This window comes from Podarcis liolepis, assembly GCF_965112155.1.
Source record: "Podarcis liolepis genome assembly, chromosome: 4".
In the NCBI taxonomy this organism is placed as follows: domain Eukaryota; kingdom Metazoa; phylum Chordata; class Lepidosauria; order Squamata; family Lacertidae; genus Podarcis; species Podarcis liolepis.
In genome coordinates this window covers 34,746,309-34,762,834 of record NC_139558.1, presented here as the reverse complement: position 1 = coordinate 34,762,834, position 16,526 = coordinate 34,746,309, and the positions used below count along the sequence as shown (strand labels likewise).

At 43.3% G+C, this 16,526-nt stretch overlaps 1 protein-coding gene across 10 annotated transcripts in view; it reads left to right on the top strand.

The window, feature by feature from the left end:
* Positions 1–16,526, top strand: part of HERC2 (HECT and RLD domain containing E3 ubiquitin protein ligase 2) — a 102,868-nt gene that overhangs the window by 73,468 nt on the left and 12,874 nt on the right. For 9 of the 10 annotated variants that reach the window (XM_083500681.1, XM_083500678.1, XM_083500676.1 and 6 more), the window contains exons 68-84: positions 1,023–1,163; positions 1,708–1,899; positions 3,013–3,166; positions 3,803–3,910; positions 5,486–5,617; positions 5,870–6,028; positions 6,120–6,238; positions 6,798–6,923; positions 7,152–7,307; positions 7,982–8,097; positions 8,252–8,450; positions 9,639–9,853; positions 10,201–10,378; positions 12,352–12,513; positions 13,802–13,893; positions 14,290–14,429; positions 15,805–15,992. In XM_083500681.1, the coding sequence (XP_083356807.1) occupies positions 1,023–1,163; positions 1,708–1,899; positions 3,013–3,166; positions 3,803–3,910; positions 5,486–5,617; positions 5,870–6,028; positions 6,120–6,238; positions 6,798–6,923; positions 7,152–7,307; positions 7,982–8,097; positions 8,252–8,450; positions 9,639–9,853; positions 10,201–10,378; positions 12,352–12,513; positions 13,802–13,893; positions 14,290–14,429; positions 15,805–15,992 (2,577 nt within the window). The remainder of the gene's footprint in view (positions 1–1,022; positions 1,164–1,707; positions 1,900–3,012; positions 3,167–3,802; positions 3,911–5,485; positions 5,618–5,869; positions 6,029–6,119; positions 6,239–6,797; positions 6,924–7,151; positions 7,308–7,981; positions 8,098–8,251; positions 8,451–9,638; positions 9,854–10,200; positions 10,379–12,351; positions 12,514–13,801; positions 13,894–14,289; positions 14,430–15,804; positions 15,993–16,526) is intronic. The other variant, XM_083500674.1, reaches the window with a different exon arrangement.

Here is a 16,526-nt window from a genome sequence, read left to right as displayed (position 1 = left end):
GGGTTTGATTAGCTGCTTGTGCGTGAAAACGTGCTCCCTCAGAGTTTGTGCGACCCCACAAACCTCCGTGTGTGACGGAGCTCCTCAGACATGTCTGCTCTAGTCACTAGTAGAGTCCGACAGTGGCTGTCTGCGGAAGCGTTTCCAGCAAAGAAGTTCCTTAACGGAAACGCGTCTCCTGGACTCACGGCGTGACAGTTTCCTGCGAGGTGTGGGTCTCCCTATGGGAGACTCCGATACCTCCCCACTGTTCTCGCTGGAAGCCTCCCTGAGCCCTCCCTCCTGCTCGCATTCCCTCAGAGACCCACTCCTCCCCCTGCTGGTCCCTGCTTCAGCAGTTGAGTCTCTTTCATCCTGCCTGACTCCCTCCACCACCTGATGCTCTGATGGCAGTTCCCTGACACACGGCTTCCGATTGGCTGCAGGAGCTTCCTGCATTCCAGCGGGAGCCGCGTCGGATGTTCAGCTTCCAAAAAACATTCACAAACAGGAACACTTCCGGGTTTGCCTTGTTTGGGAGCCAAGCCGTTCAAGAACCAAGGTACCACTGTAGTCACTTGTGGGCTGAATCGCACTACACCCGGAAAAGTAAATTAGCAAGATTTTTAAGACACTAAGAGTTAGCTCACATAGTAGATACTAAGGATACAAATTTAAATTTCCACATCTTACATAATTGTTTGAAAATGGCCATCTTGAGCATTTATCATATGGAAGGACTCCAGAAGAGATTTTTTAGTGGAAGAAAGGCCACTGCAGAAGCTGGCAAGCCCAGCTGTGCATGTTTGGCTTGCATTTTACTTGGTAAGCTCTTGCCATGGCCACGCTCCTTTGGGAGCAATGAAAATAATTGGGCAAAGGTGAACTTCTGAAAAATGTTAATTTAGGGTAGTCGTGTACGGTACTGTTGTGGTTATTGACTTGTTTTTTATACTGCTTAAACAGGATGCAAATGCTTTGCAAAGTCCTGCTGTATCTGATTCAACAAGCTTTCTTACTGTCATGCAACTCTGCTTGGCTAGGTGGCTTCTACGGACGATGCTGTGACTCCTTCAGCTGTAACTCCTTCGGCTTCTGCAGCCTCATCTCGTCCTTTTATTCCTGTTACCGATGATCCCGGAGCAGCCAGTATAATAGCAGAGACCATGACCAAAACCAAAGAGGTACCGTTTCTGTTTTTCCCACTGATATATTGCATTTCCCTGAAAGTAACTGAACGTGGGTGGTGCTTGAGAGAGTTTATGCAGAATGTGCCGTAGGATGCACCATGTGCAGGCTGGGTTGTTGGGTAGATGCTCCTATGATCATCACATTAATCTATGTCTTTATGCACTAGTCTTTATGCAAAATACCAATTTTTAGTTAATGGCATTCCGTAGACTCTAGAGCAGGCATAGGCAAACTCGGCCCTCCAGATGTTTTGAGACTACAGTTCCCACCATCCCTGACCACTGGTCCTGTAACTAGGGATGATGGGAGTTGTAGTCCCAGAACATCTGGAGGGCCAAGTTTTCCTATGCCTTCCCTAGAGGTCAATGCAACTTAGAATTGTTGGGACAATAAAATAAGCCTGTGAGACCACAGAATCCAGGCCCAGAGATTTGCTTTCTTGATGGGCTTGTCCAGTGTGTGCTTCTGTCTTTGGGCACCTCCTTTAGGCTTCTGTGTATTCTCTTCATCTGCCTTTTCTTCCATTTTGTTTTGAAGGATGCTGAAAGCCAAAGCAAAGTCTCTGGTCCGGAGCCCCAGTACTTGGATGAGTTCACTGGTCTTCTGGTGCCAGATGACACCCGAGTCATGGTGGACCTCTTGAAGCTGGCCGTGTCCAGCCGCGCTGGAGAGAAGGGCAAGGATGTCCTTTCAGCTGTGCTGTCCGGCATGGGCACTGCTTACCCTCAGGTGACCTTGGGTTTTGCTTCATCAGTTGCTCTGTACTTGTAATGCTTCTTAAGTATACTGACATTCCTAATGTGGTTAATACACAGCTGAGAAGTCAAAGACTGCTGCAGATATCTAGGAATATCAGTGAACATTTGTATACACACACGCACACACCTGAGATGGCTAAAGATGTTTACAGAGTATTTCTTCAGCAGCCCTTGCAATCTGTAACTGAATTGAGATGAAACTTTAGAACGTTTAGAAGTTAATTTATTGAACGAGCTGGCAAGGTTGAAATTTTGTAGGGCAGGTGACATGCACAGCAAGTTGGTGGGGAAACCTGGTCCTTGTTTCCTCTGTTTTATTTAAAATTTATTTGTTTACATTATTTGTAGCCCACTCTTCACTGAACGTTTTCAGTCCCAGAGCAAGGGAACACAGTAATACAAATAAACTGAAAAAGAATATACAAAATCCCATAAACAGGGCCAATAAACAATGAAACAGTTCTACCATAAGGTAAACGAGCAAAATTGCAACAGCATAAATTAGTATTTCCGATTTAACAAAATAAAGGCCTGAAAGTCAGTAAGGGCTGCCAGGTAATGATGTCCAGGTGGATTTGCTGGCCACCCCATCTCTCTTCAATGTGATTTATTTCTTTAGCGTTTCCCTTTATTCTGCACCTTTTTCTTGTTGCCAGCAAATTACCTCTCAGAGGCAGCTTCACTCCTGGACTGAAGGATCAGCTTGCCTCCTACCCAACGCCTCCTTGACATTTAGGCACTGGCGTAGTGTGGGGGGGCAGGGGGACTGCGGCCCTGGACCCAGAAGCTTGGGGGGTGGCTAGCACCTAGCTATCAGCAGCAAGGGTTGGGTTAGTGCGCTCCTGCCCCAGGCACTGGCAGACAGCGCTATGCCCCTGCATCTAGGGACTGTTTCACCTTGTTTTCTACTATAGATCTTGCTTGAAACAACTATTGCAATTTTTTAAAATTTACATGCCACTTCTGATAGCAACCTTAATGTTTGGTTTTAGCATGCTATTGTTGGAACATCGATTGACCTGCAAAAAGAATGAGGAGCATCTATGTATGCAAAAAATAAATCTCGCAAGATTTGTATTTTCAGGTTGCTGATATGCTGCTGGAGCTGTGCGTTACGGAGCTGGAAGATGTGGCAACGGATTCGCAAAGTGGTCGCCTGTCTTCGCAGCCGGTGGTGGTGGAAAGTAGTCATCCGTATACAGACGATACTTCTACCAGTGGCACTGTTAAAATACCAGGTACTAAATTCTCATAAGGTGTACACTCAAAGGTGGAAATGGATTCTACGCCTTCACTAAAATTTATACACCAAATGAATAGGGGCTACTGAAAGTGTGTGGTTTCATCAAGTTTTGTTAAGGTAGTAAATCATGCATGTTTGTAGCTGCTGACGGGGCTTAAATTTCTCTAATGTATATAAACAGCAACAAAAAAAGCAGTGCAGTTTGTCCTTAAGATTGTGCAAAGATTGCTTGATTATCCCTGGGCACACAGATGTAATGATAGAGGGCAATACTTCCGTCATCGTTTCACTAATGTTTTTTTGCAACACAATGGCTTTTATATCTATTAGGACATAACTGTTTGGTGGATATTTTAGATTCATTCAGAAGTAGCTGTGTCCATATTTTCCATTGAAATCATAGCATATTTCTTCAGTAAAATAATAATTTTTGTTGCAAGTGCTAGTATGCTCAGCTAAACAGCTGAGGTTCAGGTTTGGTGTTGTAAAAGGTACACACAAGCCTATGAATGCTTTGTACTTCAGATGCTTCTCCTGCGGGGTTTTAAATTAACCTGTCAGAAAGATGATTCTCTTTTTTAAGAAAGAAAAGAAAAGAAGGGGCTTTACTTCTGTGGCTTTCACCCTTTAGGTGCTGAAGGGCTTCGAGTAGAATTTGACCGTCAGTGTTCCACAGAACGACGCCATGACCCACTCACTGTCATGGATGGAGTCAACCGGATAGTTTCTGTCCGATCAGGTAATGAGACAATATATCAGATTTAGCGTTGTGCCAAACACTTTATTGTTCTTTGTGTTTTATCAGCAAAAAAATGTATAACAGATTGGTCTCTTAACGGGGGTGAGAAACCTTTATATAAGGAGGGTGGTAGGTCTATGGGAAAGCTAAACTGGGGACTACAGCTAATGGTAGGCAAAGCCAAGAACCAAAAATGAGCAGACACACCTCTTCTCCCCCCCATTCTGTTCTTTCTGACACCCCTTTCTCTTTCTTCGTTGCTGCTTTTCCGACTTCCAGGCAGTTAGCGCTCCAGCTACCCAACAGGGATACAGCTCTATCCTTCCTCTGCAGATAGGAAGGCATGAGAGCTTGTCTTTGTGCCTGCTGCGTAGTTTGCAGCTCCCAGGGGAAAAGTTGGGCGACTGGAAGCACACATTGTTGGCCGCTGTTTCCCAAGGAGCTGGGAGAGTGCCTTTAGGCAACAACACCCAATGCTTGCACTGCACCCAGAGGGAAAGACTGGGTGTAGGGAGCACGTCTTTGAGTCCTAGATCCCAAAGCTGCACAGAGTGCATTTGGGCTTTCAGCTTTTGCTGACCTCTCTCATGTGTTCCATTGAATAGGGTGGCTATGTGGACTGGATGCAGCAGATCACACAGGATTTGGCTGTTGGCCACATTCATCACTTGAGCTTCACATTCCTCACTACTAGATGATAGGTTGATTTTTTGGGGGGAACAATAGCCTGGGAAACTAACAACATAAATGGTGTTACAGAAGGATGATAATAATCATTAATCCACAATCAATTTGATAGATTGTGAGCACTGGAGTTGAATATTTCCACCCAATCCTTCTGGCATGTGCAGGTGGTGCTGTGGTCTAAACCACTGAGCCTCTTGGGCTTGTCGATTATAAGGTTGGCGGTTCGAATCCACGTGGCGGTGGTGAGCTCCTGTTGCTCTGTCCCAGCCTCTGCCAACCTAGCAGTTCAAAAGCACACCAGTGCAAGTAGATAAATAAACCACTGCGGCGGGAAGGTAAACAGCATTTCCATGTGCTCTGGTTTCCGTCACGGTGTTCTTTTGCACCAGAAGCAGTTTAGTCGTGCTGGCCACATGACCCAGAAAGCTGTCTGTGGACAAATGCCGGCTCCCTCAGCCTGAAACCCTTATGAGCGCCACACCCCATAGTCACCTTTGACTGGATTTAACCTTCCAGGGGTATTTTGCCTTTTACCTTACTATTTTTATTAATATTTTTGGGCAATTCGTATTAGCTTTTAGTTTCTAGTTTCATTCTTTATGCTCTTTCAGGCTTTGTAAGGCTGTTTCCTTTGCATCTTTGGTGACAGAACCAGTAATAACAGATTCTGGGTTAATATTAATTCTTACTGATAGAGCCACAGTGGCACTTTGTTCAACAGCCACATTATGTTTTAGTAGTAGTAGATAGTAGTAGTTATTAGTAGTCCCCAGTGAAATTGAATTTTATTGGCAGCAGGTACCATCATTGTGTGTGGCGCTTTAGTGAGTGACATATAGCAAACTCTGCAGCCGTTTGTTTAACTCTTTGTCTCATCCAAACTTGTAGGTCGCGAATGGTCTGACTGGTCTAGTGAACTGCGCATTCCAGGCGATGAATTAAAATGGAAATTCATCAGCGACGGCTCTGTGAATGGATGGGGCTGGCGCTTCACAGTTTATCCCATCATGCCGGCGGCCGGTGAATGTTTTAATTGCTTAATTGCACTAGTATATTTGTTCCTTTGTTTTTCACAGGGATCAGGGATAGTTGTGCTAGCAAGCTAAGAAAGAAAGCCTGGACTCCAGGTTGAGCTGATAATTGTCTATTTTTTAAGTTGTAAGGTGCCTGAGGGAGATTTATTTACATCAGAAGGCCAGGTCTCAAATAAATAGTACAAGCCCAAGTGTTAGACTGAGGAATGGCTAATATTAATCCTGTTTCTGCCCGTAGGTCCCAAAGACCTTCTTTCAGATCGCTGCATTCTTTCTTGCCCATCAATGGATTTGGTAACATGTTTGCTGGATTTCCGTTTGAATTTTGCTTCCAACAGGAGCATAGTTCCTCGCTTGGCAGCCTCGCTGGCAGCATGTGCTCAGCTGAGTGCTCTGGGTAGGTGCAGTTTTGGAAAAGTTTCTGATCTGTATGTTTAATGGATTGCTAAGCCGATCTGCTTATATATATGTATCTTACCCATTTTTAGCTGCTGGTCACAGAATGTGGGCCTTACAGAGACTGCGGAAGTTGCTAACTACTGAATTTGGCCAATCAATTAACATCAACCGAATACTGGGAGACAACGATGGCGAAGCACGAGCTATGGTAAGAAGCTCAGATTTCCAGCGGCAACGTGAGTTCTTGAGATTGCTCTAATGCTGGCATAAATTGTAAGACACGAATAGATCACATAAACCTTCCTGTCATTAATCAGACATGTAATACCACACCACCTGGGAGTAATGTTTTGCTTGTCTTTTGGATACTTGACAGATGGTTTTCACACCATTTAGCAAGTAGCAGTCAGGAGAATTTCCTTCCTCTTGTACAAATCGTGATGAATTCTATGATAGCAGCCACATAACTGGGGGGGGGGGGTACTATTATTGATGTTTTATTATACTACTGATATTTATAAGCTGCTCTGGGAGCCTTTTTTTCTAGAGGGCGTAAAAACACTTTAAACAGGAAACAAAACTGCATTAGAGTTGATTAGGCAGTACCAGCAAATCTTTTATCGTTATGCACATGAGTTCATTCCCCACCCCAATCTAGTGATGTTTGGCAGTATAGGTTTACAACTTCTTCATTACAAAAGTGCAACCATTGTCAAGTGCCGCTTAGAAACTAATACTACTTTATTCTGCTTCTCCCCCCACCCTAGAGTTTCACAGGCAGTGCCTTAGCTGCTCTTGTTAAAGGCCTTCCTGAAGCATTGCAGCGGCAGTTTGATTACGAAGACCCCATTGTCAGAGGTGGCAAACAACTTCTCCACAGTCCTTTCTTTAAGGTAGGATGGCATGGGGTACAAACTGTAGGGGAAATTTGTTATTACAATCCTAACTATGCTATGTGGATAAAGGGAGAGGGCGGGGGGAGGTGTTCCTACAAGAAAAGAAGAAAGCCATATCTTTTAAAGAGAACTTTAAAAATGTTTTAACTTGAAGAACAGCCAGCATATTACTGCCTGGTCTTGCTGAAGCCTTGTGCTTTCGAACTATGTTGTTTTTATTTGTAGGTGCTTGTAGCTCTTGCTTGTGACCTGGAACTGGATACCCTTCCCTGCTGTGCAGAGACACACAAATGGGCTTGGTTTAGGAGATACTGCATGGCTTCAAGAGTTGCTGTAGCCCTTGATAAGAGGACACCATTGCCTCGCCTCTTCCTTGATGAGGTACTTGGAGAACTGGTTCAACTTCATGCTTAAGAGTGTGTGTGTAAAGGTAAAGGGACCCGTGACCATTAGGTCCACTCGTGACCGACTCTGGGGTTGCGCTCTCATCTCGCTCTATAGGCCGAGGGAGCCAGTGTTTGTCCGCAGACAGCTTCCAGGTCACGTGGCCAGCATGACTAAGCTGCTTCTGGCAAACCAGAGCATCGCATGGAAACGCCGTTTACCTTCCCGCTGGAGCGATACCTATTTATCTACTTGCACTTTGACATGCTTTCGAACTGCTAGGTTGGCAGGAGCAGGGACCAAGCAATGGGAGCTCACCCCATTGCGGGGATTCAAACCGCCGACCTTCTGATCGGCAAGTCCTAGGCTCTGTGGTTTAACCCACAGCGCCACCTGTGTCCCTAAGAGTGTGTGTGTATACACACATAAAAAAATGTATTATCATGGACAATGGTGCAAGCATGCAGACATTTAAGTACGTATGCCAAATAAGACCACCAGGATATATAGTTTGAGAACTTCCAATATTTGGCCTAGTTAACAGCTCCTTCATTCTTTCAGTGGAGATTCCAGTGCCTGATTGGCTGCTGTTACCGTCAAGGAAAATTCAAACCATGAAGAAAATTGCACTTTCTTTAACCAGTCGCTAAATTGTGCGGTTTATATTGCAGGTGGCCAAGAAAATCCGAGAACTAATGGCAGATAATGAAAATATGGATGTTCTGCACGAGAGCCATGATGTTTTTAAGCGAGAGCAAGATGAACAGCTTGTACAGTGGATGAACAGGTAAGCTGAAAACGTTATAGGTTTTTTTTTGGAGAGGGGGTTAAGGTGGGGTAGGGTGTTAAAGTGTTTGTACTGCATTTCTTCTTTGGAATATATGACAAGTTTGAGGGATCATGGAGTTTCAGGCCATTCACAGGACTTCTCTTTTCAACAGGCGACCGGATGATTGGACACTTTCTGCTGGAGGCAGCGGGACTATTTATGGCTGGGGCCATAATCACAGAGGACAGCTTGGAGGCATAGAAGGTGCTAAGGTCAAAGTTCCTACTCCCTGTGAAGCCCTTGCCACGCTTCGGCCAGTGCAGTTGATTGGCGGAGAGCAGACACTTTTTGCAGTGACTGCTGATGGGAAGGTAAGATGATGTTAATGTCAAGCTGAGCCGTTGACATTGAAATTATCTGTGAAGAGGGAACATGCTCAGTGAATGAAAAAAAAAAAGATTTGCAAACTTGTAAAGAAAGATGTCGCCTTATTTGGGCAAAATTTGTTATGTGAGATCAGAGCTACAAAGCCAGTGACAATCACAGGAAACCCCTCTAGGTTCCAAGCTCTGCAGCAATATTGGCAATTAAGCATGAAGCACAAATCACCGCACAATTCGTTTAGAGCTTTCGTTGTATCATGAATATGCAGATTGTTTATTGAAAACTCTAATCTGCTAGAACTATAGTCATAGTCATAGTTTGTTTTGTTTTGTTTAGACAGGCCACAAGCCACTAACTGGTTGTTGTGGCAGGGTCTTATGAGGGTGGATGTAATGCATTTTATCTTCTTTTTATGTTTTTTAAATGGTTTTAAGTGTTCAAATTCAGTGCTGTTTTAACAGGGTAACTTACTTATTTGGTTTAAAAATATTTATATTGATTAGTGTGTTTTTAGTTGTATGTGCTTTAATTCAAGTGAGCTGCCTTGAGTTCTGTGCTGGGAGAAAGGTGGGATATAAATAAACAAATGCACTATAAAAGCGGTTTCATGAGAACTACAAAAAGAGGAAAGCTGGTTCATAGAACATAAGAACAAATTCTTATTGTTGCCTGTGCGGTGTGATTGCACATTCTGTGTGATTTAATTCCCTTGCTGTATCAATTCATATTTTTTAAAAAGCAATCAGCTGAATGGCAAAGTTATTTTCTTGAAATCCCCCCTGTAGCAGTGTTGTGGGGTAGAACGCAATACTCCATCTGTTCCTTACGGTTTCTGTCTGAAACTTGACCATGCAGAAGAGTTGAGTTTGCTCCACAGAGAATCAGCCCAAAATATGTAGCGTAAGAAGGCTGAGAGCGTCTGCACAACAAATTTTGCAAACAAATAGCTACAAAGCTCACCCTTTCCATGTGACTAACAATGCAGGTCTCCATAGAACTGTATTCATGCAAGTAGGGTTTCCTCAACCCCACCTTAAGCCTCTTGATCCCCTCTTCTTGTGCATAGGTTGTGCTGATTTTGCTGCATAAACAACGGCACTCAAAGCATGAATAGCAGAAACAGAATGAATGATACAACAAACTCATATGATTGACAGATCCTTTCTTTTTTTTAGTTATATGCCACAGGATACGGGGCAGGTGGAAGGCTTGGAATTGGGGGGACAGAGTCTGTTTCTACTCCAACGTTACTAGAGTCCATTCAGCACGTGTTTATAAAGAAAGTTGCTGTGAATTCTGGAGGAAAGCACTGTCTGGCGCTGTCTTCTGAAGGAGAAGTCTATTCCTGGGGAGAGGCAGAGGATGGCAAGCTGGGTCATGGCAACCGAAGGTAAACACAGTAAATTTTTAACCGGAGAATATATTATAAGCACATGGGAGGCATTGCAGAATCTTAAAACAGAGGGTAACGTGTGTGTCTGTGTGGAACTTTGGCTGAATGGACTCCTGCTCCACGCAGTCTCTCATGCCATTTCACAGGATGGGAATGGAATGAAACATTTGACCTCTGTGTTACAATCCTCTATTTGCAGACAAAACACTTGTTTAGGGGGTGGTTCATGCTGTGAGATTTTTTCAAGCTATGATTTAATGATTCCCATCACCGTCAGTTACTTTGCTATATTTACACTATATAAATAAGCTGGGTACTCCTTTTCATTTTGTTTTCTTTTTTAGTCCTTGCGACCGTCCTCGAGTCATTGAATCCCTGCGGGGCATAGAAGTTGTTGACATTGCAGCGGGCGGAGCGCACAGTGCATGCATTACTGCCGCAGGGGATCTTTACACGTGGGGCAAGGGAAGATACGGACGACTTGGCCATGGGGATAGCGAGGATCAGCTGAAACCAAAATTGGTGAGATGGTGTCATATGCTTCAGTCATTTTTTTAAAAAATGGTTACAAAAGCCTCCTATTTATTACGGTGGATGATGAAGTTTTCAGATTGGGCTATTCCTCTTGTACAAGACTCAGGCAGGAGCAAAGAATTGTGGGAGGTAGACTGCTTCTTCTCAGTTTTTTCCTCCTGCCTGGACGGAGCAGTTTGACACTCCCGGCTCTCACTGTTTTACTGTTTTCTGATCAGTTAAGTCTTCTCCTTTTCTGATATTCCTCTCTATTTATTTATTTCTCTGTTACTTTGCCTGTATTTTGGTTCCCTTCTCTGTCTTTCCTTACACTTGTCCACCACTGCGGTAAAATTAGACAACAGCAACAAACCTTTCCTCCCTACTGTATGTCTTTCACTGTCCTGGGTTCATTGATTTCCTCTCGTTTCTTACTTATTTCAGTCCCATTACCATTTCATTTATTTTTTCTTCGTTCCTTCTCCTCCTTTGCTGCCCACCACCCCTTTGGCATTTAAACAACCATTTACTTTAACAAAAAAGGCTGCTGGCTTTTGGGTGTGTGGGAACCACAGCCCTGTGCTCAGGAATAATGCATCTTCTAGTCTCCCTTTGGCTGCATGCGCCTTTCGCTGTTGGGAATATGCACACACGGCCAAGCCGAGCAGGATTTTAACTCTTGCACATAGCTGTCAAGTGGGGGTTAAATCCTGCTGCTTAGGCTGCAGGCACCTGCCCCTTGCTGGGAACAGGCAGCTGCAGCCAATGCAGAATTGAATCCTGGCCTCCCACCCACCCACCAGCTGACGTAAGTGACACCAGCTGATTGGCAGGTGCGTGTGGTTTGGTGGGGAAATGGCCTCACAGGCCAAATTTAGACCCCTTGGCAGGTGAAGCTTCCACAGCCCTGGCCTATTGCAGACAATGAGACTTAACTCCCTTGTGTCTTTCAGGTTTCCTGTAGGGTCTATGGAAAGTTTCCCTTTTCATAGACAGCAGAGTTTGTTCAGTGCCCAAGTCCCTGAGGTGGCATGAGGCATATTTGGGGGGCGGAGATCCTTACTTTGATTCATGACATTTTGTACAGCTCTTGCTTTGTCTCAGAGAAAGAAAGAATCTCTCTAAGGCACTCCGCTTCATTCGGGGATTTGGGATTCATTGGAACCTGCTGCATACCCCCAAGATCTTTACTTTACACCATGGGTAGGCAAACTGAGGCCCGGGGGCTGGATCTGGCACAAACACCTTCTAAATCCGGCCCACAGACGGTCAGGGAATCAGCGTGTTTTTACATGAGTAGAATGTGCCCTTTTATTTAAAATGCATCTCTGGGTTATTTGTGGGGCATAGGAATTTATCCCCCCCCCAAAAAAAATATAGTTCAAGCCCCCTACAAGGTCTGAGGGACAGTGGCCCCCTGCTGAAAAAGTTTGCTGACCCCTGCTTTGCACATTTAGTTTGCTTGATACAAGTATTCTGGATTATTCATTATTCCTAGTATAAACTTGCCTTACAAGAAAAACCTAATGATATAATAATAATAATAATAATTAATTAATAATAATTAAAAAAATAAAAATAAAATAAAATTATTTATACCCCGCCCATCTAACTGGGTTACCCTAGCCACTCTGGGCGGCTTCCAACACAATATTAAAATACAATAACCTATTAAACATTAAAAGCTTCCCTAAACAAGGCTGCCTTCAGATGTCTTCTAAAAGTCTGGTAGTTGTTCTTCTCTTTGACATCTGGTGGGAGGGCATTCCACAGGGCGGGTGCCACTACCGAGAAGGCCCTCTGCCTGGTTCCCTGTAACCTCACTTCTCGCAATGAGGGAACCGCCAGAAGGCCCTCGGTGTTGGCCTACATAAGGATGAGGGGACCTACATAAGCTAGTGTACATCTTGTGTTATTTTTTGCTGCCTAAAGCTCAGGTTATTGAGATTTCTTTCCTAAAAAACCTCTTGCCTATCTTCTAGGTGGAAGCACTACAGGGCTACCGTGTGATTGACATAGCCTGTGGCAGTGGAGATGCACAGACACTCTGCTTGACGGATGATGATACTGTTTGGTCATGGGGAGATGGAGACTATGGGAAACTTGGGAGAGGGGGCAGTGATGGCTGCAAAGTACCGATGAAGGTATTTTGAGTTTCAAACTTCTGAAATAAGAGAGACAGAATTTGACAACCTGTAAATAGAACAGATTTTATTTTACGTTTAGCATAAGCTAGCTGAGTTAGGGAATTATAGTGAATGCTATGACTATTATTATTTTGACCAAACTGCAGGAGGCAGTGGAAGACAGAAGTGCCTGGTGTGCTCTGGTCCATGGGGTCACAAAGAGTCGGACACGACTAAACAACAACAATGACTATTATATGTGCTGTTGAGTTAAAAGTATTCCATGAAAATATTTTAATTTTTTTGAGATGCTTTGCTGACATTTCAAAATTTCCTATTAGTGTTTGAGTATGAAATTGCCATGCCCTTGATAAAAGGGACCATAACTTTTGCAGCATGGTTAAGAATCACTCTGTTATATATTACTTTTTAGGTTAGAATGATCCATTAGCTGTTACAAATCAAAAGTTAGGCAAGTGTCTTAACAGCATGAATTTTGACATACTGACATCCAGTGGGGATTTATTGTTCCACCAGCATAGTTACCAAGATATTTCCTTCCATTTCTTAAACAATTCACATAAGAGGAAGTCTTAAGAGAGGCGCAATGTCATTTCCATCACAAAAAACATCTGTACACCAATCTGTTACCATTTCAACAAATTCTAAGACTTTGACAGATTGATTCTCAAAATGTGATTTATAAGAGAATGCAGAAGTCTCTTGAGGGTTTCATCCTCCTTTTTTTGTTATTACAATATTTTGTCCCTTTGGGCCTGTTCATCCCCCTCCAAAAAGTTTAAATCAAAATTTCAAAATCCACCATAGCGTCTAGTTAAAGTAGTCAGAAAATTTTCCTTTTTTTGGTATATTTTGCTTGTTATATTCCCACTACTTCAGTAAAGTCAAGCGTATCCTTCTCTTTCTAAATCTCTAATGCACTTCTTGTCAAGTTTCTTTGTGAGATTTTACCATATGCTATTGCCAACCTGCTTGGAGATCACTTTGGGAGAACAACATTGGCAGTTGTCTCCAGATGTTGATTTCATTTCCTTAGTTTATTGTTTCTGTGGGTGATTGAATAGTACCTCTTTAAAACAAGCCCTCAGGAGAAAATAGTTAGAGTGGTGAGAATCAGATCATTTAAAATTATTTCTCTTAAGTTACTATAATAAAAACTTATTTTAGTCAACATTAAAATCATTATCTGACTAAGAAAGCCAGTTTATTTTTAAGCTGTGTCTATATGCTGTGGGCTATGAAGTTGTCCTATCCTTTGAGTTACGTTCAAACTTTTCTTCCCTAGATCGATTCTCTCACAGGAGTTGGAGTAGTCAAAGTAGAATGTGGCTCACAGTTTTCTGTAGCCCTTACTAAGTCTGGAGCAGTCTATACCTGGTAAGTGAGCCAGTGATTGCAGATGAATTCATATGAGAAATGTAAAAATAGTTCTTTGTGGTTCTTGGTTTTCTTTCTGCAAAAGCACCATCAGGTTATACTGGTTTTGATTTCACTTAACTTTAATTTTAAAAATGTTATTTTGGAAAAAAACCATGTGGTACTTTATCTTAAATTTGTTCCCAACAGATACTGCATTGCAAAGCCACATTTATTTAATACGAAAACTAAGAGGGTTTTGTGAACAACCTATCTAGCATTTTGCTGGTTAATTCTAGGAGAGGAAACTTTAAGATCCGAGTGCCCTAATTCACCCAAGTCAGGCTAGTCTAAGAATTGCCAATTGATTGAAGAGAAAAAAAATTGCACTGATTGAAACCTGTGTTGCGATTACAGGGGCAAAGGAGATTACCATCGATTAGGGCATGGATCAGATGATCACGTCCGGAGACCTCGACAGGTCCAGGGCTTGCAAGGAAAGAAAGTCATTGCTATTGCAACTGGCTCTTTACACTGTGTCTGTTGCACTGAAGATGGTATGTAAAAAAACAAACAAACCCCACCCTCTTCTGTCCCGGTCCCCCCATGACTGCTTTTATTTTGAACGTGGATGGGAGTAAGGGAAATATGTTCCAATTACGAATAATGAAGCATTATTGTTGCAAATATATAATTGTGATATAAGAGAACAGTGTTGAGGAAGGAAGGAAGGAAGGCTTCAAGTCTTGCTTTGTTGGCTTCCCAGCAGCATGCCAGATTCAACTGAGATATTCCTTGCTCTGATCCAGTAGGTTCCCTAAGCTCTCAAGGGGGACCAAAGCAGACATTACATGGCAAGTTTTGTATGTACATCTTAATGGGTTGGGGTTGGCTTTTTAAATTAAAAGCAGCATTAGGCTATGACAGGAAAGAGGAGGACAGCTATTTAACAAGCGTACATGGGATGCTGTTTTATACTGATCCAGACCAACTGTCCATGTAGCTCAGTATTGCCCACACGAACTGGCAGGACCTGTCCATGGCTTTTGTGCAGGAATCCCTCCCAAATTTACCTGGAGACTCCAGGGGTTGAGTCTAGGACCTTTTGCATGCAAAGCAGGTGCTCTGCCATTGAATGGAGGCTCTTCCACAAATAAATGTACATACTCACAAGCACAAATAAATAAGTAAGGCAGATGTGGCCCATTTGAACATTTCATGCCCAGATTATCTCTCAATGACTTGGTATGCAAACTCCATTACATTATTCCCACTCGATTAGCACTCTCCCAGCACAATCCAAACCTGAGATCTGCGGGGGTAATAAAGTTTGGAGTCAGCAGATCTTGTGCTTTCTTGGCTGAGCTGTTATATGTCCCTCATCCCAACTGAGCCAGAGCTATACTGGGCTATGTCCCTCCCCCCAGTTCAGCAGGGGCTTAACCACTAGAACGGAAGCTGCAGGAACTTTTCACCAATATCAGTCCCCAAAAAGAAATGCTCTGGGACATGGCAAAGAGAGATGTACACCTATTCCAAATGTGGTTCAGTTCAGTCATGCAACCTATGGCCGTATCATCAAAATTTGGACCCACACTCACCTGCTGATGGTAGCTCCTCCTTGAGGCTCTTGCATGGAGTTTTGAGTTAAGGACAAAAGCCTAAGTTACACCAGCTTCCTGTAGTTAGCATTGCTTTGCAAATCCTTTCTCTGCATTCAACTGTTTATTTCAGTTTGTTTTCCACATAGGACTATATTAGCACTAAGTAGCTCCGAATTACCTTTTAAAAGATTGTGCTTTTTAAAATAATAATTAAAAAAAATGTTAAAATGTTGATATTGGTATGTTGAACTGATCTACGTTGCCTATTCTTGTGACTTTTTATACTGGTCATGATTTGGTGGCAAAATAACGATCTTGATTGTCTTAGGTGAAGTATATACTTGGGGAGATAATGATGAAGGGCAGCTTGGAGATGGAACAACTAATGCTATCCAAAGGCCACGCCTGGTTGCAGCACTTCAGGGCAAAAAAATCAATAGAGTGGCCTGTGGCTCAGCACACACCTTAGCCTGGTCCACCAGCAAGCCTGCTAATGCAGGCAAGCTCCCTACCCAGGTAAAATGATGCCTTTTAAACTGTATATTTAAGCCAGGTGTGGGGACCCTTTGACTATCCATTTGTTGCTGCACTGCAATTCCCATCAGTCCCAGCAAGCATGGCCCAATGGCCAGGGATGGGGTGGGTTCAGCAACATCTGGGCGACCAAATATTCCCCACATCTGGCTCAAACTCTTGGGAAACTCTATAAACTGTTAGCACTCTGGCTCTGTGTTAATAATTATTGGTTCCCACCCCCACCCCCACTTACCCACCGGTAACATCTTCTTAGCGGTTGGCTACTGTCATGGTTAAGGCTACGCTGAGTATTTTCCTGTTTCAGCTTTTTTGGTCAAAAGTAGATTTTCTTTTTAAGTGGTTGAAAAGCCTAGAAGTGAGGCGGCACCATGTTGTTACATCGGTATGAGATGTGGTTTTGTTACACCACTGAGGACAAAGCCATTTGAAAATGAGAGCAGCGCATCGTTGTTCCCAGGCAGGAGGCACATGCCTAGCAGAATACAATTGCAGTGCTCCAGTAGTCAGTCATAT